The sequence below is a fragment of the Budorcas taxicolor genome, chromosome 12 (assembly GCF_023091745.1).
Source record: "Budorcas taxicolor isolate Tak-1 chromosome 12, Takin1.1, whole genome shotgun sequence".
NCBI classification, from domain to species: Eukaryota; Metazoa; Chordata; class Mammalia; order Artiodactyla; family Bovidae; genus Budorcas; species Budorcas taxicolor.
In genome coordinates, this window is record NC_068921.1 from 35366269 (window position 1) to 35392736 (window position 26468).

The 26468-nt window shown below is 50.9% G+C and overlaps 1 protein-coding gene across 1 annotated transcript; it reads right to left on the reverse strand.

Moving 5' to 3' along the window:
- Positions 1-281: 281 nt before the first annotated feature.
- Positions 282-26468, reverse strand: FGF9 (fibroblast growth factor 9). Its single transcript, XM_052650208.1, has 3 exons — positions 25904-26468; positions 17110-17213; positions 282-597 (listed from the first exon to the last, which is right to left on the reverse strand). Exons 1-3 carry the CDS (start codon positions 26178-26180, stop codon positions 352-354), a joined length of 627 nt encoding a protein of 208 aa, XP_052506168.1. The 5' UTR covers positions 26181-26468; the 3' UTR covers positions 282-351.

The window sequence follows — 26468 nt, forward strand, 5'->3', positions numbered from 1 at the left end:
GCAGCTGTGCTGACCAGGATGAGAAAGGACAGACGGGGCAGGTACATGCATGGCCTGTCCTCTCTCCTCCCCGCTCTCTGCAGGCCCTGCCCCCACGTGCCCCCCACCCCGCATCCCCGGCCGCCCTCTGCCCCAAGACCCACCCGGCAGCGCAGCGGGCAGGGGTCCCGTGGGAGGACGAGCCCGGGGCACAGCACAGTCACACGTCCCCTCCACGCCTCCGTCAGGCTATGCATGCGACAGAGTTTGGCAACAATGGATGTGATGACACAGCAAATCAATAGGGACCCACCGCGTGAAACCTTTATAGTGGTTACTTTTTTAAGGGCTCAAGTGAAGAAACGGTCTTTGTCAACTTTGGCTTAGGATATCCTTATAGAGTTCGGGTACTTTGTCGGGGTCCACGGGTCTGGGTAAAAAATGGGTGAATTTCTGGTGCCGCTTAGTCCTGGTTCCTTCCCGGGGGGTCCCGTCCTTATTTAACGCGACGTAGAACCTCCGTCCAGTGTCCACATGCTTATACAGGTTGGAGGAGTACGTGTTGTACCAGTTCTCTTCAAACTGTTCTCTGAAGACACACTCTTGCGTGAGTTTTTCCTGTCAAAAAACAAAAGCAAATATTTTGCAAAATCAGCTCCTTTCTGTATTTAAAAGTTGTTAAATAACTGGTGAGAAAATACCGATTTTAACCCACTTAAAAGGTACTCTGCAAAAGCTACTTACCTCTATAAATTCAACTATGTTCTAATTTTTTTTGTAATGATTAAAGCACAAAAAGAATCTAAATTTTTTCTAGTTAAACTTTTCCGAGTCCCAATTATCTGAATGAGTCAGCAGGCAAACGCAACTAACACCATGAGCTGTTCCTGTTTTCACCACAACAGTTAGGATGGAGACCATCCTGGGGGCGGGGAACCTTCTCGTGGACAGAGTTTCAGAGAGCCGCTTCATCGTCAGCGTCCTTTCAGAGTCCTTGCCGTGCGGACCAACATCGCCCATGACATTACAAGTTTTCTGCCCTTTGAAGCAGTGGAAGTTATTTATTACTCTACAAGAGTGGTTTTCAAACTTCAGCGTGCAGAAGAATCACTTCGGGATACTTTTTTTCTTTCAATGAAGAGTTCCAATCCTCAGCCCTTTAAAATTCTGAGCCAGAAAGTCTGGAAATACGCATTTTGAACAGGCCCTTGGGGAACTTGGAGGCAGCCACCACTGGGTCCACATTTTGAGATACAAAGCTTTCTATCAGGACTGGGTCTTCCTTAGTACAAAGAAGTGAAGACAAACATCCCAGCCCTCAGGCTTCCTTGAACTTAGACAGAAGAACCATTCCCCTCCCGGTTTAAAAGCAGAAAGGGTCCACATTTTCATAAATGTATTGCACTTTGCCCTTCACTGGAGCTTTATGAAAGCCTGGATTCCCAGGAACCACACAACCAAGGCCCCTGCAGTCATGTATCCTGAGCGCCAAAAGGAATAAGGACCAGAGGCCCTGCTCACATCTCACCCCCACCGTGAGCTCATTCCAGGCACAGACACAAATGAGGCAATGTGGGGCGGGTTGGGGGGCTGCTCTTCTTGCCGTGCTGAAACTTCAAGGTCCATACCTTCCCAGGTGGTAGTGTAAAAAATAAACACTAAAATGACTTTTGAAAATATTCCCCTTGCTCTTGCACACCTGGCCCCTTATGTAAGAAAGAAAACCTACAAATATATGTTCACGAAGTTACACACTTGAGGATACAACTCAGAGCACTGATTCACAGCCAGCCTGATGGACAGTGAGGGTAGGGACAAGGGGGGCAAGTCCTGCTGAGGATGCTGAAAACCAGAGAGGACTCATGAGCCAGCTTCCTGACATCGTTCACCAAACGCTTAAACCACCCAAGGCACACAGGACCCACACCTCCTAGGAGGGGCACTTCTGGGTGATCAAAAACACTGAGTGGGTTGATAACAAAATATGTCCTTGGACAACCCTCTGTTAAGTGAGTTGAACCAGGAGAAAGGATTGAGCAAGAAAGACCAATGGGGAAACACTGGACCGCTGAGGTTGCAGGGGGAGCAGCAGCCCCTCCCCTGGGAACTAACAGAAAGGCCCCCATCTCCCTCCATGAGCAAACCCAGAGGAAACCCCCACACTGGGGAGACCAGGCTGAATTTGATTTCTCTTCCATCTCCATTAAAGCAGACAAAATAAAACTAGTGTTAAAGACATTAACAGCTACTTCAGACTTTACTTCCATCTGTATAATAAATACTCTCCCCACAGACAAGATTACTCTTGGCTTAAAAGGTCTGGTTTGAGTTTGCAGTGATTAAGTAAGTTTTCTAAGCAGGCGATGTTCATTTATTTTCTGCTTAATAAAGTGGACCAAAGAATGGAATTGTAGAGCCTTCAGTTCTACCATGGAAATCAAAAAAGGAATTCAAATCCAGCTTTCTTTTTCTTAGCAGGAAACCACATTACCTGACAGATGCATGTGTGTGCTAAGTCACTTCAGTCGTGTCCGACTTTGTGTGGCCCCCTGTACTGCAGTCTGCCAGGCTCCTCTGTCCACGAGATTCTCCAGGCCAGAACACTGGAGCGGGTTGCCATGCCCCCCTTCAGGGGATCTTCCCAACGCAGGGATGGAACCCATGTCTCTGACAACTTCTGCATCGGCAGGTGGGTTCTTTACCACTGCACCACCTGGGAAGCCCTGGCAGATACTTTGTTTATGAAACAGGGTTCCCCTCCTCCTGGACCCTGAGCTGTGCCCCGGCCTCTGTCTGCTCTGAATACGGGTCACACCTGCTGGACACTGGCCCTCTATGGATGAGGATGAGACACACCACCTCAGGGTCTGCACCCATGAGGGGCCTGCCTTTGGAGCCACAGGCATGCCCCCAGCTTCAGCCTCCACAGCCCCTCCTGGAGCAGGTCAGCGCCACACCTGGGGTGGGGCCAGGTCAGGCGCACAGCTCAGGACACCGCTGGTCACCAAGGTGGCTGTGGACACGACATCAGAACCTCTCAGAACTGGAGCAAACCTCAGCCAACAGCAAGTGCATCTTTCCCCTGAAAATGCCCTAGATGGGGGTCCCTGCTCAGGATCCTGTTGCCATGGTGACGGCGCATCTCCAGGAACTCTGCCCAGACTCTCCACCTTCCACTTCTCACTAACAAGAGGCTCCCTCCAGATATCCTGTCTGTCCAGGGACTTCCAGGGCCCCTCCAAAGGGGCTTTACATGTTTGGGGGGTATTGTCAGTTTACAAAAAAAAACCTTTTTAAAAAAGTTGAACGTGGTTAAGAAACTGAACTAATCTTTTCACTGCTCCACAAACATGGCTCTGTTTCCCTTATGAGGCTATTGTAACAGTTGTATGTGTACAACAGTTGTAACATATTGTATGTGTATGTCGTTACACATACAATATAACTTTTTAGACAACTCAGAAAATGAAGTAAACTGTTCCACTATGATCTCCAGACAGCAGTTTTTGTGATGGCTGAAAGGTCAATCATCTCATTCTTGGGAGGATTGGATAACTTTAGTTAACTAGTTAAATGAGGCATGCAGACAATACATTGCCAAACGCCTGGTCCAGTTGAGCTCCTCTAATTATTATGCAAGGATTACAATGCCGCTCAGATAAACCTGCAGACCTTAAAAACTTTTTCTAATTTAAAGGATCATAAAAATTAAAGACCCTGATACCTTTCTATACCATGTATATGCTTTCAAATAATTTTTTCTTACTATTTGGGTTTATGTTAATGTGTGATTTTTGTTTTAGACAAACACAAGATTTACAGAATTAATCTCTTCATGACCAGACTTCAGTACTTAGCGATAAAATATTTAGTTGAGGTGAATATATTTATGTTAGGAATGTGTAGTCCAAAGTTATTTATCTAAATTAAAAATAAGTAAATAGACGCAAATCAGGATAGCAAAAATATATATATTAACCTGTATATATATATATATATATATATATATATGCAGAGGAGAAGAAACAGTTTCTGCCTTCAAATAAACTATACACTTTAGAATTATAGAACTCAGATGTTTTAAAACTCACCACATGTTTCCAATGCAGACGGTTTATAGAGTATTCCACTATAAAGTGATCAATTCTTGTTTTATTGTATTTCCATGTTTTAATTTTCTTTTTTAGATTATTTAACTGTAGCTGTTTATGGCATACCTATCTTTGAACTGCTGGATTATGTCACTAGGCTTGGGTGGAGAATGTGGCTTTAATTCAAAAGTCTTCTAAAGCCCTGCTTTGGAACAAAATCTGGTGAATGTTAGCAACTATGGAAACCTCTTTTCATTTTATATCATCAAATTCTAAGCAGTGGGAAAAACTGAAATTAAAACTTCAAAACTTTTACCAATCCTATTAAAACCAAAGCATGAGATAATAATGTGAAAATTATAGTATGCCCCAGAGAATATTTTGGAATGTTATACGACAAAACTCATATGGACACTAATTTCAACTATTTGACAATTGGAAAATGTGTAATTCACATGGGCGTTACCATGCCCAAGTCCCCATTTAAAAACTGAAATCAGAAGTTTCCAAACTTTGAGAGTCAAGAGTTCTCATTGAAAATACTTAGACTTATGCTGCTATTTTAAAACATGATTCCATTTTTATACATATAAACATATGGTGTAGTTCTAACCACACCATCCAAATGCTTGCTTGTGTTCAACTCAAAGAGTTGTTTAAACCCCCAGCATAAACATACTCAAAACATGTAAATCCCAAGGTCAGAAGTCACATTGATAGGAGAGTTTCCAACCTTTTGTAAGTTAATGATTTGATGTAATCACTCATTCTCTGTTGTTGTTGTCCAGTTGCTAAGACCTTTCTCATCCATCACCAAGGTTTCCACGTGCAGGCTTATAGATTTCAGCAACCCTGCTCTCCTTACCTCCTTGTTGGTCAGTCACCAAATCGTGTCTGACTCTTTGCGACCCCATTGACTGCAGCACACCAGGCTTCCCTGTCCTTCACTGTCTCCTAAAGTTTGTTCAAACCCATGTCCATTGAGTCGGTGATGCCATCCAACCATCTCCTCGGTCGTCCCCTTCTCCTCCTGCCTTCAGTCTTTCCCAGCATCAGGGTCTTTTCCAATGAGTCAGCTCTTCGCATCAGGTAGCCAAAACATTGGAGCTTCAGCTTCAGTCCTTCCAATGAATATTCAGGGTTGATTTCCTTTAGGATTGACTGGTTTGATCTCCTTGAAGTCCAAGGGACTCTCAAGAGTCTTCTCCAACACCACAGTTTAAAAGCATCAATTCTTTAGCACTCAGCCTTCTGCCTATCGTTTATCCCAGTCAAGATATTTAGACTTCCCTGAACTACAATTACTTATATAGATGCACCTTCCTCATTAATAATCTAGCTGTAAAGTCTTAGTGGGAACTGTTGCAAGGATTGGGGTGATTAAATATAATGATGAAAGGACCATTAATAAGAAGCCAGGTCTTTTAATGCTTCTCTCCTGGGAGAAGTCCCCAAACAGAAAGTAACAAACACAGAGAACAGGTGGGAAGACACTGTGTCTTATTTGATTAGAAGCTCCAGTCCCTTAACATGTCTCACCTCCAGCCTCATTTTTCAAAACTTCTTTAAAATCCCCACCATCCCCAATGGGCCTGCTTTTACACCTGCAATCCTGGCCATCAAATGTGCCACTGGAATTGGGGGAACATGTGAAGCAGGTGTGTCTGGTGAATGCACATAGAACAGGTGGACAGGCAACACTGTGTCATCAAATATACAGAAAATTAAGAATTCCTACATTCTCTCCACTCCTCCCACCAAACCAAACCAAACCCTCCAGAAGCGGCTTAAGCATCTGTGGACTCAAAGGCTGGGCCCAGTCTGACTCTGGAGGAACACACCAACATCTCCTAGGCTGTATGCTCACCAGCCACGTGGCACCCACAGTTCAGCCAAGGACAGGACCTGCCAAGAGTACTGCAGGGCAGACAAGGCTACTTAGAGGTAATCTTCACAGCTACTCCCAGAGACAGACATTTGTTTGGTACATCATGTTAGTTCACATACTTGCAATATATTTTCAGAGATGGAGACCCACAGGGGAAAGAAAGTCCCGCCCAAGGTGTAAGAGAATTCCAGTTTGAGAAGTTTAATATTCACTGTAGGCAATATTCTTACTTCTGTCTCAGTGTCTAGACAACACACATTTGATTCATCTGCGAAGAACTCTACAGGAAAAGTTCATAAAATTTCTTTCAGGATCTTAGAACACCTAGTTAAAAAGAAAGCTTATGTAACATTTCTTACCATAATAACTATCTTGATGAGAGAAGTCATTCAATGACCACTTAAAATGCACATCACAGACTTGCAAAAGCTGAAAAAACTTCAAGCTAAACATTGCTCTCTCTAAAAACTGAAAGTAGAAGCACAGACAATGGAGGAGAAGAGGAGAGCTTCAAGGCAGGGAGGTGGAATGAAGGAAACAATTCCTGTTGTTAAGGAGGCGCCTGGAAACAATGGGACCCAGACACCCAGTCTGCAGGACAATCAACACACACTGCAGGGGGTGGAGTCAAAACAGAAGAACGTACCAAAGATTTTCTGTGGTAGACCAAACAGGCAAGATTCAGGCCTTGGGTTGCAGAAATGAAATGAGAGAAACTGAAAGATTAACAAAGACAATGGCTGTGAAGCCAAAAGGCAATTTCTGAAGAACTACAAGAGTCACAGAATCTCTGAAGTGACAGTGACCTCACACCCACACACACCCCCCAAATGGGATTGATCAGCCATCCTGGGGGCTCAAGTTCCTCCTCTGTGAAGAGAGGGTACAGGACCCAGAGACATCTAGGGTCTCTCTCAACCTAAGATCAAACGGTCCAGCCTTGGAGCATCCAGTGTGGAAGCTGAGATGCCCACAATGACTGGAGAAGGACGCACTGAATGGGAAATGGAAAAGGAGCTGCACTGTCGCTAGAAAATAGGGAAGAAACCAACTAAAATGTGCAGCATCCGTTGCCAACGCAGAGACGCGGCCAAGTGATGCTTCTGGCAGCGGCCAAGAAGGGAGGCTGCTGTTTCGGGGAAGAAAGGACGGGGACAAAGACAGGGCCGTGGCACCAGACGCCTCTCCTTCCCTCCCTGGGAGACTGGCAGGACACCCCCCTTAGAGGGTGTCTTATGTTGGGGGACCACTACTGACCTCTTCCCTATGTTGACCTCAATAATCACAGCTCACGAACCAACATCTGCCTGACCAACAAATTCTGTGTCATGAGCTGCCCCAAGAGAACTGACTGGGAAGAAAAGCCAAAACCTATAAGAAAACAGTTCTCAAAGTCACAGAGTATCCAGAGCAGCACATGTGTGCTTAGTCGGTTAGTTGTATCCAACGCTTTACAACCCCATGGACCATAGCCCACCAGGTGCCTCTGTCGATGGGATTTCCCAGGAGTGGGTTACCATTTCCTTCTCTAGGGGATATTCCTGACCCAGAGTTTGAACCCGTATCTCGTGTGTATCCTGCATTGGCAGGGGGATTCTTTACCCACTGAGCACCTGGGAAGCCTAGGGAGGGCCTAGAGCTGGGGGCAAAACTGGACATGTCACACAAGGCAGAGGAAAGGCGGCCCCAAAGAGAAGTGACTGAGGACTGCAAACTTCTCAGACACACACTGTCATCTCCCCAAGATGCACAGAGAAACCCCTCGGGGGGTCACACACACACACACGTCTCTGCTATCTCCTGACTCCCTGGGTGCCCCCACCACTCAGCTCCAACTGGATTCACATCAACCCAGACTCCTCTAGAACCAAACTCATCCTCCCAGCCCTCACCTGGTGGTAGAGAAATGGCCCCATGCTCGTGCAAAGTTACCAGTGCCACTGTCCCTTCCTCTGAGCAACACGCGGGTCACTCTCTCAGGGCCCCTCTGCTAACAGCCCACTTCCAGGACAAATACGAGCTGACACTATCCGTCACCCAGGCACCAGATCCACAGGCCATCATGGCCATTTTCAAAAGAGTGCCTTCACTCCGAGACCCCAACTCTGGGGGTGGACACTCTGGTGCCGCCACGGCTGGTAGACTTCGCCAGCATGTGGATAGGAGAAACCATCCTCGCCACCATCAGTCATGGAAACTCTGTCCTTAATAAAGAAATCCAACTATTTAATTCAACAAAAAACATAACATACTAATGTGCTGCACTTGAGAAGAAGGTATACAAAATTAATCACGGCAAACACAGCTTTATGGTTTACAGTCTGAAGGATAACACAAGGGATGTCATAGTTTGACCTAAAGGAAAATGCTTATTTCCTTCCTAACTCTTAACTTCTGAATTCAAACGTTCAAGAAACACGACTTCCGTGGGTCTTGCACAGGGAGCTCTGAGGTCGGATAGGACAGCACATCCGTCGTGGCCGCACTTGGTCCTGAAGGAGGCTGAGGAGCCGCTGCTCAACCCCAGGGAGCCCAGACGGCGCCCGTGCCAGCCGTTCTCACGACGGGCTGATGTCAACCCTGGTTCCTACTCCAGCCCGCAACCCTGAGGAGGCGGCCCTGGAGCTGGGGTCCCAGCTCTGTGCTTCCCCCACTCCACGCTTCATCTCCAAGTTCAAAGTCTTCAGGATGCAAGGACAGGCAGGAACCTTCCATCAAGACACAGGAAGCTGAAAACCAACTCAAAAGACAGGGAGGGAAGGAAAAGGGATGTAAGCCACTCCAGAGGACCCGGAGACAAGCCCCTGCAGACAGCGAGGCCGAAGGAAAACAGGGTTTGGGGAGCGGGGAGGAGGGGGCACAGAGATCAACCCCGGGTGGGGAGGAGACAGCAAGCCCGTGTCCACGTCCAGGGCAAGGCCCCTGCAGGCCACGCGGAGCTGCCCGGTGGCGGCTTTGGCATGACCCTGACAGGTCTGCGCTCACAGCACATGGGCACTTCCCACAAAGGAGAAGCAAACCGCGGCAGTGATGTCAGGACAGTGACAAGGACGACAAAGGGCTGAGGGAGGAGGAGATGAGCTTGGTCAGGATCCTAAGCACTCACAAGCCCTTCTTGGGCTCCACTTGATGCCATGGCCTCCCCATCCTTGGGGGTCCCTCAGCGGGGGTGCTGGGAAAACACAGACATCTTTCAGCTGCCTGTGAGATCACCGACGGACACCCAGGTCAACGGAAAAGCCCTCCTGACCAGGGCAAGGTTGGGGGGGTAGCCCCAGGATGGGAGGCTTTCCCAGGGTGGCTCCAGGGCGCCAGCCAGGACACAGAGCAGCATGGCAGCAGTGTCTCCTGAGCGGCTAAGGACAGTGACAGTGGAGAACCCCTCAAACGTCAGCGTTGTGGCCTCTGGCAGCTGCCAGGAAAACCAGAAGCAGAGACAGGACCACTGTGTGTGTGGGGGGGTGGGGCGGGCGGGGGAGCAGAATAGGGACCCATGAGCAGCCACATCTCCAAACCCTGCAGCCCCAAGGTTGCCTTCACACCAGCCCCTCCCAAACTGCCTTCTCTGTGAACCATCCAGACCTCCCTCCCAGCCCGGGATGAAGCCCCGCCGCCAGCCCTCTCTGGACACAATTCCGTTACCTCAACCATGTTTGCACATCCAACTCCCCCCAGCGTGGCAAGTTCCCCTTGAACCAGCGCCAAGGTTGCCCCAGGAGGAAGCAGCCTTACACGCGATGCCGCTCCATGTGGATCAGGCCCCGAACTGCAGCTCCTGGGGAAACGTGGGTTCGGAGCCTGTTTCTCTACTCATCACATGCTTGTCAAACAACCATTACACAGCCCTGCTTTGTTCTGTCTCCATTTAAGTTAATATCATGGATTTGTCAGCTGTGGACGCAGGGCAGTGACTCAGGACGGCTGAGACTCCTGTGAGGCCCGTGTTTCCTCTGTGACACACGCCCAGACTCCCGCATTTGGGACACGCACAGCATCTCAGTACTAGGCCCCAGGGGCATTCTGATCAGAGAAACCATCCTGGAAAAGCACAAAAACATGAGACTCAGGCACTAAACATATGCAGGAGAGGATGCTCACTCAGCAGGAGCTGAAGGCACAAGGCCGCACGGCCTCACAGGGCCCTGGCCAGCAGTAGCTTCTGCTGCTACTCTTGGCAGGTTTGTGAGTCACACCATTCCAGGGTCATACAATTGGGTGCACAAACTCCAGCTGGTGGACAAACGTGCAAGCACATGGCCTGCAGTCACGAGGGTCGACTGTTCTCTAGCACCTACAAAAGTGCTGGCCTGTGTGCGCAATGACACCGCCAAACCCTGCAGGGTTATGAAAACAAGTGAGTGTGCACTCGCGTGTGGGCGCGTGTGGCAGGGAGTGTGCACGGCTGCCCCTCAGCATCAGTGCAAGGAACACGGGGATGCAGAGACTGAAGAGAATCCGAAGGTCATGTCCCCCGCATCTAAGCCCCAGGCCAGGCCCCACCTGTTCTACAAAGAGATGTGATGTGGCAGGCAGGGGGTGGGGGTGGGGGAATCAGAGCACTGACTCAGGAAGCTTCTGTGCTGAGATCCTGGAGCCTAAAGGAAGCCCGCCCCTGAGCACGAACCCCAGTCCCAGGCCATCCTTCTCTTTCCCTCTCTGTGCACATGGGTGCACTGAGCCCAGCCCATGGGCCTGACGATGAAAACCAGGTCCCTGGTAGCTCAGACGATAGATGGTCTGCCTCCAGTGCAGGATACCTGGGTTTGATCCCTGGGTCAGGAAGATTCCCTGGAGGAGGAAATGGCAACCCACTCTAGTATTCTTGCCTGGAGAATCCCGTGGACAGAGCAGCCTGGCGGGCCACAGTCCATGGGCTCACAAAGAGTCAGACACGACTTAGCGACTTCACTTTTCAGAGCCTGTGATGCCTCGCCACCTGTGAGCCCTGCCACCGCTTACCTGCCAGGTTAGCCACACAGGCCTCAGATCATCAGGGGAGTCAGCTTGCTGCTTAACAACAGAAACTTGACTACAGTTACATAAAGAAGAAGACAAATTTTTTTATAAAAGATGATTTTCCACTAATTAACAGCCAGGAGTATAGATGCTAAGGAAACAAATGAACCACTAAGTAAAAACTAGGCTGCTAGAAGGAAACAACTGTTTCAAAATCATGTCCCAGAAGGACAGACTAGACCCTGCTCTGATAAAAGGGTTATTTCTGGGGGGAAAAAAAAAATATATATATATATATTTTTTAATTCACAAAAACAGATGGCCACTCTTGTGTGTATCGAACAAGATTAATTCACCTGCATTCAAACCAACTCCTTCCTTACCCTCTGTGTGACCTTGAGTCCATCACTAAGCCACCAACCCCCATCTCCTCACCTCCAGCACAAAGATGCTCTACTAGCTAAACTGGCTAATACAGTAGGAATGGTCTCCTGAGGCGCTGCCCTCCTTCACAAAGAACTGCCACGCAGTCCTCTGACAGCCAGCAACCTGCACGTAGGATGGGAGGCCGGGCTCCATCACTCGGTGTCTGCTTAAAGCCACCCGCTTGCAGAGCATGCCCACCCCAGGGAGGCCACAACACAGAAGACTCTTGCCATTTCCCCTGCAGGAATGACACCCCTCAGACTCAGCATCCAGGACCCGCTGGCATGGCCGCTGCCGGAGTTGTCTCAACTGACACAGCACACAGACAAACCGCTGAGTCCAGCAGGGACTGGCCACCAGGCACGGTGTCCTGTTCCACAAGCACACGCTCTCTGCATGTGCCCACGCTGCTCACACAGGCACTGCAGATGCCTCACGGAGACCACAGGGACCACCCCCCATCCCAGCACATTTCCATAGCTGCACATCCCAGGAAGATAAAGGCTAATCCAGGGGCAACAAGCTTCCTGCAGGAGCATCATCTCGGACTTTTCATCTCCCAAAAAGTAAAGGAATCCTTTTAAGGCCACTCAAAACCCTCCTGAGGCCTGCCTATAGCCACAGATGGTTGCCCAAGGATGTGTCTGTATCTGATGTCACCTTCAGCACTAAGCAGCAAAACCCTCACCACTGGAACTCATGGGAAGAGAAACGACATCCTTAGACTGTCCGTGTGGCCCAGGTGACACCTGGCTTCCCAGCAATTCACCCAGGAGGCCATGGGAGGAGGCCACCCCCCCAACCCCAGTAGCCCTGGGGACAGGTATGCTGCGCACGAAGCTGTATCTCAGCCCCACTCAGGTAGCTTCACCCATCACATCAGACCCCGCCTACCGCTCCAGAGTCCAGCCATTCCACGGTCCAGGGTGAATTTTAATATACGTATGGTTTGCGTTGCAGTCGCCAAAGGAGCACAGAGTATCTATGTTTGTACATACTCAATTAAAACAAAAATAATTTAAGGCAAACGGGGTTTGGGATGTGAGATATTTTGCCGTTTCCTCTTACCAGGGTGGACATACACCTTCATCCTGGGATGGGTGGTCCTTGAAGCCCCCCAACCACTGCCCCCCTCCGTGGAAACACCGCACGAGGGACAGCTCCGGTTCACACAGGCCCAGCCAGTGTGGACAGGCACCCCACGTGACGTTCTAGGCTTTAAAGTTTCTACGCAGTGGAAACACAGTCTGAATCCAGCACACCCTGGTTACTGATTACACAGACTCACATGGACCCAGCCGGGCGCACCTGTGTCTCTGGAAATGTAACAACTAACCGACGGTCCACAGGTGCCTGTGTGACCAGCGTCTCTGGCGGGTGGTGGCCAGGCTCCCGTGCTCCAGCGCTGGTCTGAGTCCTTGCTTTGTCCCAAAAGCTCTGGCCCAGGAGCAAGTTACCCCACCCCTTCTCTTTCAGCCTTAACAGCTAAGCAAGGTCCCACCAGCAGAAAACCGGGGTGGCCCAGGTGGAAACCCAGGACAGTGGAGGTGGACAATGACAGTTCGGGTCACGCTATCTACGTGTGACATACTACACGGGTGCAGGCGTGACCGGCCAAATGGCTGGGGTGACGACCCTACGTGCCAACAGCATGCGACACATACAGCGGGGCCTTCAGGAGACAGAGACCGGCTCCTAAGAGCCAAATTCAGTGGGAAAGACCAACGAGAATGAAACTCCAGACAGAAAACAGCAGGTGCTGAAAGGGATACAAACAGGGGTCTGTCATCCTCCTCATCATGTCTTCAGGTCCCATGCTCCCCTTTCCTGCACCGTTACAGTTTTAGAGACTGTGCTGCCTCTTTTTAATGAAAATGTCAACAACTCTCATTAAAGGCAGGCTTCTTGAAACAGATTAATTGTTTTCAAGGCATTCTTTTTTAAAGAGGTATTTATTACAGTGAATTATTCTTGACACTTTGAAGTAACCTGATGATGCTCAGATGATTTAGGTTAAGACCCTAGAGGTAACAAAGCCTTACGTCTACTCTCTGTCATGAGAACAAAAGTGAAAAATGTAAACTAATATTCTAACATTTTAATTCTCTGCCCAAGCATACACTCGTGTGTGTGTGTGTGTGTGTGTGAGAGAGAGAGAGAGAGAGAGAGAGAGAGAGAGATCTAAAGAGAGAGAGAGAGAGATCTAATACCCTTCCTAAATCTCACCCAGGCAGGGTAGTCTAATCTTTACATTTGAAAAATTACACACCTTTACTTTTATGCCTCCCTTTTTTGAGACTCCTATACATCCCTCAAAACCCAGTGAAATGCTGCCACCCAATTTCCCCAGGCAATTACTTAGACACTCTTCTGGATTCTCAGGATATTTGTGATTCCTCTAACATGGTGCAGTTCACACTGAACTGAATTATTTATAGGTATATTTCTCCCACCAGAGTCTGAGATACTTGCTGTGTTGTCATGCACTTAGCACAATGCTGGGCACATATTAAGTATAAATGTTTGAAGAAATGAGCAGATGAATGGACATCTAGGGATGAATTCAAAACAGGATTACAATAATCAAACTCCATCCCAGAAACAGAATGGCTCAGATCTTCCTTAAATCACATCATAGTATACATCAGCAATAGAGTTTTTCCTGTCTCCACAGTATGACAAGGTGTGTGCATGCTAAGTCACTTCAGTTGTGTTTGACTCTTTGCAACCCTATGGACCATAACCCACCAGGCTCCTCTGTCCATGGGGATTCTCCAGGCAAGAATACTGGAGTGGGCAGCCATTCCCTTCTCCAGGGGATCTTCCCAACCCAGGGACAGAACCCACATCTCTTATGTCTCCTGCACTGGCAGTTGGGTTCTTTACGACTAGCGCCATCTGGGAAGCCCTCTGACAGGGTTCAGAATCCTATATATTTTTCTGAAGAAGTATTATCCCATTCACCTCTGACCTTTTAGATCTAATACTAATATAGTCTTGGAAGCAAAAGAACCACATAAATGAAAAGAGAAAAAACAATCCTAAATACACTTTACATTAACTTTTGCTGCACTTACACATGCATAGACTTTATAAAAGTGATGGCTAATTCCCCAAATCTCCTGTTGACCTTCTTTCCCAATGAGATCAGTCTTTCCAAGGTTTCCTCAATGTTTAGAAACACACCTTCTCCACTCCGCTGAGCTTCACACAACTTCATATAGGTAAACTTCTCAGCTATGGTTTCTGGTGCGCTAATAACAGAATCGCTGCCTGCTTCTCTCTCCTTCTCTCGGTCTCTTTGGGATGGAGAGGGGATGTGCGGGTCACCCCGTTCTCACTGCCACACAAGGGTGATGACAACCACAGTGCAGTGTGGCTCTGGCCACCGAGGAGATGGACTCCCTCACATCTGTGTGAGGTGTGCACACAGGCAAACCAGGCAGGCAGCTCGGAAGAGGCAGTCCTGCTGTGTAACATCATGGGCACACAGAGAACATCAAAGGACAGGCAGGGAAGATGGGAGTGAAGCCCAGGGAGCCCAAGGCATGAAAGGCCCATACCCAGAGCAGAGGAGCCGTGAGGCCGCCCGAGTCTAGCCCCTGTCTGGACAGGAGAAGCAGGCGGGGGCGCCTGGCATCCCAATGGCCACCACCCTCCCCGGACACCATCCTCTTCAGCCTCTGCCCCTCCCCCAGGGATGAATGCTAGGACAACACGTCACAGCGCAGCTCAGCATGGGGACAGCAGAGAGGGACATTCCCTCCAGCAGGGCCCAAGGGACACACTGACCACACAGGCAGAGACAGCCAGGGCTGCACCTCGAGGGTCGGGAAGCCATGAATAAACCACAATGTTCAATCCACTGCAACCCAACGAGGACCCTCACCAGTGCAGGCCCAGGCTGTGTGCAGAGCAACACTGAAAGGAAACCTGCAGCCCCCACCTCAACACACTAGGGAACACGGACCCACAACAAACAGAGACACAACCATATCGGAAGTCTACATTCCTGGAGTGGACACATAACAAACATGGACACAACCAACATGGACACACAACCAACGCAGATACACAACCAACACAAACAACCACACCAGAAGTCTGTGTTCCTCCAGTGGACACATAACCAACATGAACACACAGACAACACAGACACATAATCACACCAGAAGTCTACATTCCTCAGGTGAGGATGGAAACATAAAGAAGGCACTGCCGGAGCCCAGAGAACACACACGCACACACGAGATGCTGACCCAGAACTTGGGCTCCCGTGGGTAGGAAAGGTTTTGCAGAAGAGGCAGTATTGTCACCGAATCCTAAAGAAAAAAAGCTGCCTCCTGAGGCACAGGGAGGAGGGGACGGCAGGGCGGGGTGGGGGACACGACCCCATGGCCCATCAGATGACAAGTGACCAGAGAAGAGCAGGGAGGCAGACTTGAGGCACACGAGACAGGGACAGGAGACGGCCTAGCAGAGCAGACCTGGGCAGCAAGGTTTGGCGGGGCGAGTGGATGGAAGCAAGTGGCCACCGCCTTCAGGGCAGGAGCTCAAGCAGTCTGAGCGGGAAGCGGCGGTGTCGGGGGCTAAGGGACCCTCTGTTGGCGGGACCAGGGTGGGCACGCGGGAGGCTGGAGGCTGAGGAAGGAAATGAGGGGGTGGGCAAATGCGGGTCTGGTCAGCTGTCCACCAAGCAGGGCCCCAGCCTGAGGACACCTCCAGGTGAGCAAGGACACAGAGGGCAAGGGGGCTGTCCCACCTCTGCTGGGCACCTCAGGCTCTGAACCAGGCAGCGGGCCTCACAAGCCCCCAGTCAGGCCTCCCCGCCACCCCATGGTCACCAGATCTCTGCCCCAGGGGGGCTCAACCGGGGACACATGGAAAGGGTGGGGGCAAGGAAGAAGGCAGACGGGCCCCTGGAAGAAGGCAGACGTGGCCCCACAAGAGGCCATGGCCTCGAGGACACAGGTCCATCTGCTGTGGACAGAACGTGGCCTCTGACTGCCCACTCATCCATCCCTGCCTTCAAAGCACTTCACCTTAATGCATGCTGCATAAAACACATAAAACAACATAACGTATATGGGCTACACTTTATGTACACAACTTTTAAACAATTTGACATGAGGCACTGAGATCTACGCTCAGAAAACTCTGAAGACCACAATTCCAGGTGCCCGGCCAGCTGCAGTGAGTGCTCTCTGCCTCCACAGGGAGCTTCCAACCCACTGGAGACAGGAAGGAAGACATAATAGAAAAGAAACTCATAATACTTACAAATAATTATTATATTTTTTTATTCCTTTTCACCCACAAGAATATCTGACAGTACTTTCCATCTCCCTTGTCTCTACATAATGAAAATCTTATGTAGCTCAGAAAAAGGGCTGATACTCACTGCACGGTCTATTTCTAGTTTTAATTACAATGCTTGCCAAAGCTGGGGAGAGATCATTTCAATTCATTTCAAAAATAACTCCCATTCAATACCAGAAGATGGGATTTTTCACAGTTTTGAATTTTTTATTTACTGGGTAATGAAAATGGCTCAGCATATAAATAAAGCGTTTGCTTTAGAAACTTTGGTTTAGTGAAGATTCAGGGCTGACATCTATTCATAACAATGAAGTGGTTTTCTTCAAAAAGTGAAAGCCTACACTCCCCTTCCCACCACCACCAGTTTCATTTCTATTTATAACCTCAAGAAAGAGTGGTTCCCAGCAAACGTGAGTCAGGGAGGCTGGCGAGGTGGCCCGCTGCACTTACCGATCCATATAGCTCCCCCTTCTCATTCATGCCGAGGTAGAGTCCACTGTCCACGCCACGGATGCTGACCAGACCCACGGCTATACTGATGAATTCCAGGATCCCTGCAAGACCAAGACAGAGGGACACAGGTCAGGGCCTGGAACACTGCCCTCCACGCATCCACAAGCCCGGAGCACCGAAGAGGAGCACTTACTCAGGAATCGTCTTCTCTTAAAACCACTGCCCCAAAGAACTGATTTTTCCACTAGATCTTAGCTTCTAGTTATGAGACAAAAACACTTATCAACATGACACATAACAAAAAAAAATGTTTTTAAATAAAAAGCTAGCATTTATTTTCTCTTTTAAACTTTTTATTTTATTTTATATTGGAGTATAGCTGATTAGCAATGTTTTGATAGCTTCAGGTGGACAGCAAAGGGATTCAGCCATACATATACATGCATCCATTCTCCCCTACACTCCCCTCACATCCAGGTTGCTACATAACACTGAGCAGAGTTCCCTGTGCTGTACAGGAGGTCCCTGTTAGTTATCCATTTTAACTACAGCCGTGTGGACATGTCCATCCCCAACCCCCCAACTATCCCTTCCCCCTAATTTTCCCCCCAACCTTCCCCCACCCTCATAACCATAAGTTCATTTTCTTAAGAAAAAATCTGGTATTTACATAGATGTGGTAAGAAATGACAGGTCAGATAAGCCAGTGTACATGTTTTAAGTTATACGAGTATAATGTAAGAGAAAAGTTACTTCTACTTTAAAACTGTGAAATGAAGTATCCGTGTATGGGCATGGATTGGAAAAAAGTTCTATTCAGAGAGAAGTCTCTGTCTCTTCAAGTAAGAATGGAGATGCCAACCAAAGACTTGTCTGGTTTACATCGAAAATTATCCGGCTCTCTCTATCCAGTATAACTGTATTATGCTCCATCTGGAAAACTAAAAGGCCTACATCCCAAATATTTCTGCTTAAACAAAGTATTGATTTTTCTCTGTGCTTATCTAAGCCGCAAAGAGATAGTTAAGCAATTAAGATAACACAATATTTGGAGGGAAAAAAAAATGCTCATTGCAAAAAAATGCTCTTGATTTAAAATAGGCATGGGTTACTATAACCCAAAATCAAATCAACATAACAATCTTATTTCCTTCTTTCCTCTTGCTTACCTCACTAAGAATAACATTGCCTAAACTGGGCATAAATCCAGAATTTTATAGTCACACAACAGCAGCTCTAGGTTCCATAACAATAGTGTTGTTTTAACATGATTATCCAACGGCATTTTGGGACAATAGTAAGACACTCACGCTCAGCCATTTTCTCCACATTTTGTATTAAAGTGCTACACTCTGTGTAAACCTTGCATTAACACATACCAAATACTGAGCTGTTTTAGAAATATCTGCAAATATTAAAGTAATTTACTTACATTTAAAAAGTTTAGAAAAAAATAGGGATAACTGCGCTACAGTCAGTCTCCTGTGACTTGTAAAAAAGCACTTACATGGATTTTTAAACAATTAATTTTGCAACTCTCACAAAACAGACTGTGCAGCAATCATAGCAAGACATGGAGTACATAAATCTAATAAAGCAAAGGTTCCAAGGTGATGGACAGAGAGAGAGAGAGAGAGAGACTGCTTATAAAAGGGTGTTCCTAGTCCTGTTATAAGCACAAAAGGTAACACATTCTTTGAGCTTAGTTTACAGACTGTCCATCTGAACATGCAAAAAAAAAAAAAAAAAACCAACTATGTATTTTAACAGAATGTGAAATAATGTGTGGGAAAATATGATGAGAAATTGCCTTCTGAATCTGATAATCGGTGAGTCTCGAATGAAAAACACATCTGAAATAAGCTCATTAATCAGCCATTCCCTACCTCACAAAGCAAATGGAAAGACAAATAAGGCAATATTTCCATGAGAGTCAGTTCATGTGAGATGCACGCCCTTATTGATGAATCATTTTATTTCATTATGCCACATCCAACTCTTAGGATTAAAAATAACTTACACTGTGGCATTTTATTACTAAAGGAGTCACATACTACAGTGTGTCTCTTCTTAGCTACCTGAAAACACACACTGTAAATCATAGTAATCCTGAAATAGGATAAGGAATTCATTAAGGTCCAATTTTCACTGTAAAATGGAAACATTTTGCCCCATTGCAGCTGAACAATTTAATACAGTATGTCAACTGAAAGTCATAAAACTAAAAGATACTTGCACCTTCTAAGAGGGTATTTGATGATCTTTGCTTTCCTTAACATGAGGCAGCTCTGAGAGAACTAATAACAGCTATCAACCAACATTGCCCATCAGCCCCAACAAAACCTAAGTACACGAGCTCTGACAAAGCCATGTGCCTGGCTGGTCTACAGGACATCAGAAGCACCAGTCTCGTCAGTGACAACCCAAACAGCCAGGGTCCTCCAGCATCTAGTGTGTGCCCAGTGAGAGGCCTGCCACTCGGGCCACATAACAGCCCAAGGCGTCATCACATGCGAGCCTTCAGATGACATATGGGGACACTAGGCTTAAGGACAACCTTCCCGGGAGCAATCAGACTCCAAGGCCTAGGTCCTTACTGACCACGCACATCTTCCCATCAGCTTTACCTTTCCTCAAAAGTCTGGGATTTCTGTACCACTTTTTTTTTAATTAATTTAATTGGAGACTAATTACAATATTGTAGCAGTTTTTGCTATACATTGACATGAATCAGCCATGAGTATACATGTGTTCCCCATCCTGAACCCACTCCCACCTCCCTCCCCATCCCATCCCTCAGGGTCATCCCAGTACACCAGCCCTGAGCACCCTGTCTCATGCATTGAACCTGGACTGGTGATCTATTTCCCATATGATAATATACATGTTTCAATGCTGTTCTCTCAAATCATCCCATCCTCGCCTTCTCTCACCGAGTCCAAAAGTCGTTCTTTATATCTGTGTCTCTTTTGCTGTCTCACATACAGGGTTATCATTACCATCTTTCTAAATTTCATGTATATGCATTAATATACTATATTGGTGTTTTTCTTTCTGACTTCCTTCACTCTGTATAACAGGCTCCAGTTTCATCCACCTCATTAGAACTGATTCAAATGCATTCTTTTTAACAGCTGAGTAATATTCCATTGTGTATACGTACCACAGCTTTCTTATCCATTCATCTGCTGATATATATGGTCATTCCCTCACTAGTGAAATGGAAGATGTTGGCGAGATGAGGCTTGGCCGAGCCAGCGCTCAGGACAAGCAGCAGCAGAGGAAATGAAGAACAGGTAGGCTCCTGTGTCTGCACTCTCTTCACACAGGATGTGGGAAGGTGGGCAGCTCAGTGTGTTAACATACTGATTTTGTGCACACACAACGTAGGTTCTGAAATGATTATTACACATTTTGGAAATGAAAGTGGTAAGAGGTCAATCTTGTTATCTCCTGGCATCAACAAGACATGTACTCATTCATTAAATCAACAAACTAAGGAGTAAGCCAATGGGCATGCCCGGTGGTTCAGCAGTAAAGAATCTGTCTGCCAAAACAAGAGATGTGGGTTTAAACCCTGGGTCTGGAAGATCCCTGGAGAATAGCAACCCACTCCAGTGTTCTTGCCTGGGAAATTCCATGGACAGAGGAATCTGGAGGGCTACAGTCCATGGGGTCACAAAGCTTTGAGTCAGACACCAGTGAGCAACTGAACAGCAACAAATTGTAAGTCAAGCACCACAGCAAGGACTAGACTATGACCTCAAAGAGCTTCCCATCTAGTGGGCAGAAGGACAGACAACCAGGTAAGTGTAATAACAATGGGGGAGATGCAATGAGAGGTGGGTATTTCTGGTAGGCAGGCAGCTCACTCAGGCTGGGAAAGGGGAGTCTGGGGTGCTTCCAAGGGTTAAGACCAGAGACAAGTCTTCAAGGAGAGAGACTCCAGATGAGAAGGAGCTACATCTAGGGACCCCAGATGAAAAGGATGTCATCACCTCAAACTAGCATCCTTAGCTCTGCAGCCCCTTAAGATGCAGAGACCTCAAAAAAACAGCCCAGCTGTTCATGACGTCATCTCGTGATCTGAGGGCAAACAGAATCTAGAACATCTGAGTCACAGCTGCTCCCCCACATGCAGAGCTCATCAGAGCTACAAGGCCAGGAAGACCTGGCAACATAGCAACAAGCCCCTGCCCCACCCAGACTAGAATCCTTGACATTCCTGGTACTATCCTGTCCACCAGAACTCCAGAACCTCCAGCAGGTAGGTTATCCTCTCTCTGGGCCCAAGCCAGTGCCAAGCAACTGCTTCGGACTGCACTTATCTGAGCGGGGATGCCCCCTCCATGGCTGTTTCCACCAGCATGAGACACAGGGTGGGGTGTGGCTGTTGGCTCAGGAAGAACCTGGGGAGAAAGCTTCTGTGTAGACACAGAAGGGCAAGAAGGAAAGAACTAGGAAGAGTAGAAAGGAGGGAGGGAGGGAGTGGCCCGTCTCTCTTCGGCAGTGCAGAAGGGCCACAGCCATAGGCACTGATGGAGTGACCTGGGCAGCCGAGCTCCATGATGGTGGCATCTAGCTGGGCGCTTCCACAGCAGGCAAGCACTCCCATGAGGATGCAGTCCCCAGGCCCAGGAGGCCCGGTGGGGTCTGACGGGGCCCACGGTCATCTGTGGTCCACAAGAGGCCAGGTCAGTTCCTGAACCCCTTCAGGAAAATGACCTCGGCACAGTATCCCCCTGACCCCAGACTCACCAGGTAAGTCGTGTTTGGCCCCAGGCTCTGTTCACATGGACCACTACCCCAAAGCTGGCCTTGCTCTCAGGAGGCCCTCAGCCCTGGGCTGCACCTCCGCTGGCCCTGGGAAGTGCGTGGGCCATGTGAAACAGCCTCCAGCCTAAAAGCCCCCAACACTTAACAGACCTGCATTCTTCAGAGGACAAGAATGTGTGCAGGCTGTGGAGAGAGGCACCAGGGCAGGCTTTCTAAAATAGATTAACCTCCCCCCTCCAGCCCCCTGCTTGGGGAGAACCGCACACCAGGGCTGCCAGATCAGTCATCTCAGAGCCTGAGGCCTTGAGCAAAGCCCAGGGTTCATTTGGGAAATGACTAGCTGAACGGGAGCCACCACCTCACCGATTTTTCCAGAATCTGGGCCTATCCTGAGAACAGCATCCTTTCTCTGACTGATACTGAAGAACAGATACACAGAACTAAGTCGTTTCAAGCGAGACCCTTGGAAATTGGATTGTTTAACCTGTCTTTTTAAAGCTCAGCTATTGATCATATTTCTCCCCTCTGGCACTACTGCTACACCTGACCCCGGGACCGGCCGCCCCAAGGCCCCGGCGAGGACCAGCCGGCTCCGCACCAGGCTGGGTCACCCGGCTCGGCTTCCGCGTGCCAAGTCAAATAGCGGATCAGGCCCCAGGCTCCCTGTTTTTATTATCCGCATTACCATTTCCTCCACTGATTTTTCTGCTCACTTTTTCCGTCCAGCACTATTAGGGAACGAACCGTCTGGTTCCCCTGGGCCTATCACCCCAGATGGGATCCCGGGTCCCCTTCTCCGGGCCTGGCCTCCGCACCAAGCCAGCGCCCCCCACCCGGAGAAAACAAAGGGCCCCCCGCGGCCCCCGCGCCCGCGTCGCGGACGCACAGCTCCCGCAGGCACAGCCGCAAGGCTCCCCGCCCCCCGCCCGCACTGCCGATGCTGTGTCACCGCCGCAGCCGCAGTCACCTGCGTGGGGGCGCGGGGGGGGCGTCTCTCCCGCTTCCTCTGCCATTTCCCGTGGCAGGTGGAAAACGCACCTTCTGTTTTAACCCCCCCTTGGCCCCCTACCCACAGCTCCTCTCCTCTAGAGGCTCGGAAGAGAAACCGGGGGTGCACTCGAAGTCCCCAGGGCGCGGCTGGGGGGTGCGCGCGGGGGAGACGAGGGGGTCCTAGGTGCTGCGGGCGGGGCGAGGTGGGCGCCAGGTGTGCTGGCCGCGGCCCCCCCCCCCCCGCCCCGCGCAGGGTCCTAGCGCCCACGCGCCCCCGGGCGGGGCCCGGAGCCAAGGTGGGCGGCCGGCGCCGCGCTGCGGACATTGCTGACACTGAACCTGCCGCGGCGGGAGGCCGCGGCGCTGACGGCTCCTGTGGGGGCTTCTCCGCGCCGCCCCCGGATGGAAGCCGCAAGAAGCCGGCCGCCGCGCCCTCCCTCCCCGCCCCCACCGCGCGCGCAGCCCGCTCCGCCGCATCCGAACCCGGCGCGGGCGCGCCCCTCCCCCGCCGCCCGCTGCGGCCGACCCCAGCCCCGGGCCCGGGCTTCCGCTGCCCGGCCCCCCAGCCAGCGCCGCCCCCAGCTGCCGGCCGGCCGCGCGGGCGGACGGGGAGAGGACGCGTCACCTCCGGGATTGGGGGCGGGGGTGCCGAGGCCGCGTTTTGTTTTACGGTCTCCGTGCAGCCGCCGGGCCCGCGTCCTTGTCGGCTGACCCCAGAGCGCGCCTCTCGGCCGCCCCCCCCAATCCGGCCCCCGGCCCCCTCTGTCCACCCCGGTCCCTCGCTGTCCCCGAGGCAGAGGCACTGGATTCCTAATGACCGGGTTGCGTGTAGCGAACGTCCTACCCAAAAGGTGACTGCGTTTAAAAAACAAAAAAAAGCGCACGGAGAAGAGGAGAAGCCCCAAGCGGAGCCTCCCGGTCTCCCCGGGCGGGCTCGGCTGCTTCGCACCGGAGGTCGCCGGCCGTAAGCGGGAGCCCATGGCGGGCTCCCCAGGCGGAGAGGGGCGGCGGGTCCGCAACAATGGCACGCGGCCCCCTGCCTATGCCGCCCTTTGTCCCCTCTCTCTCCCCCGCGGCCCCGGCCCTGCCGGCCGGCCCGACCCACCTCCGGCGCCGCGAGCCCACCGCTCCGGGACCCGGCTGTGCGCTCCGAAGGACGGAGAGGGGTCCGAGACGGGACAGGACTCCGGGGCCTCGGCCCCGCCGCGCGCGCCTCCGGCGGCTCCCGCCCCACGCGCGGCCACGCTGCTCCCGGCGGCGGCCCGATCCGCTGGACCTGCGTTCTCACGCCGCGAGCGCGAAGTGACGCGGCCCCGGACTCAAGGAGCCCGATCCCTAAATGCGGCTGGAGCGCGCCCGGGCCCGGCGCCCCGGACTCGGCGGTCCCAGCCGCCCAGGGCGCGCGGGGCGGGGGCGAGCCGCCGAACCCGAGCGCGTCTAGGACCGCGCGGAGCAGGCCGGCGGCAGCCGAGTGCGCGCGGGCCCGGGCAGCCAAGTGGCACCTGCCGGCCGGCGCGCGGGGGCCCGGGCTGGACGCGACGTCCCCGCACCCGGCCGCCCGCCCTGGTGCGGAGCGCGGCGCGAGCGCTGGCGGCCTGGGGGCGGCCGAGGTGAGCGCTTGTGCGAAGTTTCGTCCTCGTTCCGCAGCGGCCGGAGCCGCCTCCACTTCTCGAGCTTCCTCTGGGTAACTGGAGACTGCAAAGCGGACGGGGGCGCGGGAGCTGGGCGGGGGGGACCCTGAGCCGTCTCCCTGGTGGGTCCCTCCGGGCCGAGGCTCGGAGAGGGAGGACAGAGGCAGGAAACCCCGGGGCCGGCCCATCTCAGGCCCGGGCCGGCCTCACCTCGGCCATCGTCTGCAGCCCACGAGCTACACGGACAGTTCAGACCGTGCTCAGCATCTGGCGTGAAGCTTGACGAACAGAAAGCACCATAGGACTTTGCTTTTACGACCTAGTTTAAGTTGTCAGGGGGGTTCGCTCAATAAGTTAACTCCTTCCAACAGTCCGGTTGCCCAAACGCCGCCACCTCCCCCACCCCACCCCCAGCTTTATTTTGTAAGTATGGGGGGAAAAAAACCAGGAGAAGCCCCTCCACCCACCACCCCCGGGGCGCTGCCGTCGGGCCCGGCGGCTCAGCGGGCACGTGTGTGCAGTCATTAGAGCGGATGGTCTCCAGCCTCCGGGGTCTGCAGCCCTCGTGCTGAGTCACAGACACCCTCCTCCGGAGATGAAGCCCTAGGAATGCCCTTTAAAATTAGCTCGCCGCTTTTGCATGCGCGCACACACGCACACCCGCACACCAGAGGCACCCAGGAATCCTACACAGGGCTGCGCGCGGTGGGAACTAGACAGAGCACAGGGCATAAGTCGATGGCTGGAAGGACAAACGACCCTGGACAGGGCCCTGCCCCTGCCCGAGTCCGTCCCCCAACCCCCCTGCGCCCTGCCCCTGCAGCCCCGGAGTCTGAAATACGACTTCAGTCTCTCCTCCCACGGAACAATCTGCAACCTTCGCCTAAAGCGCCCCAGTCCCTCTCGGTGGGAAACAGCAATACGCTTCATTTACAATTTAAGCAGGACACTTTTTGGAGGAATAAAGGGAAGGGGCAAAAACTTCATTTGGCACGAGATGGTAAGCATTGCCTTGAGCAAAATGCGTTTTAAGTTCTCCGTAGTTAATGATTAAAGCTTGAAACTCGTGGAATCACTCCATTCAAAAGAAACTTCCTAAACCCGATCTTGCCCGCCTATATGATGCAAAAGAACTAGGGGTATGTGTTATATTTATATATCATGCCCTCCTTTAAAAAAAAAAAAAGCCTTCCAGTGTAGACCCGCATCAGTGCCAGCAGCAGGTCTGCAATTCCGGAGGCTTTTTCCTCCCCTGGAGTTAATGAGACCGAATCAGTCCGAGACCAAGGGAGGCAGACCCCTTCCCGCATCCCCCGCCCGCGCCCGGCCGCCTTCTGGGTAGCTGCGGTCCAAGCCTGCCAGCTCGGGCCCTCAAGGGTTAACGGTGCACCTACCGAACCGGCTGTGGTCCTTCCTGGTTCCCTGGATAGTACCGTTGGGGAAGATTTCTAAGTGAAATCCAGTCCTGCAGTACAGCTGCCTCCGCCTGAGAATCCCCTTTAAGTGATCCAAGTCCGTGACCGCGGGTCCCCTGGGAAGCCCCCCTGCTTCGGACTGACCCAGGTGGTCACTTAGCAAGACCGGGCTGTCCACCGGCAACACCGGCCCGTTCCCGAACGGCACCGCATCCTGCACGCCGAAATAGTTCCCAACTTCACCCAGGGGAGCCATCGGCACAGTCGGCAGGCGTTCCGAGCACAGCGATAAACAATGATGATGGTGCCAACCCAGGAGGTACTCGGCGAGGTAAATCCAACTCCCGTCTCTCACTGCAGTTGCAGAGAGAAGAAAAGAAAAAGAAAAAAGGTCCTTTTCTTCAATCCATGAAATGCATCAATAAAAGTAACCTGCCGTTTCGCTGGCTCAGGTTCAAGGTCAAACCGCGGATAGTCTAAGCAAGCACCACTTTATACTCGCACACTGACATATTGATAAACGTATCTATGTATCTCTACACAC

Excerpts from the sequence above, each read along its gene's own strand:
- FGF9 (XM_052650208.1), bottom strand. The coding sequence starts at position 26,180 with ATGGCTCCCCTGGGTGAAGTTGGGAACTATTTCGGCGTGCAGGATGCG. Across the intron at positions 17,214-25,903 it reads GAAGGACCACAGCCGGTTCG|GGATCCTGGAATTCATCAGT; the intron begins GTAGGTGCACCG and ends TTGGTCTTGCAG. Across the intron at positions 598-17,109 it reads AGGGGGAGCTATATGGATCG|GAAAAACTCACGCAAGAGTG; the intron begins GTAAGTGCAGCG and ends GTTTTTTGACAG.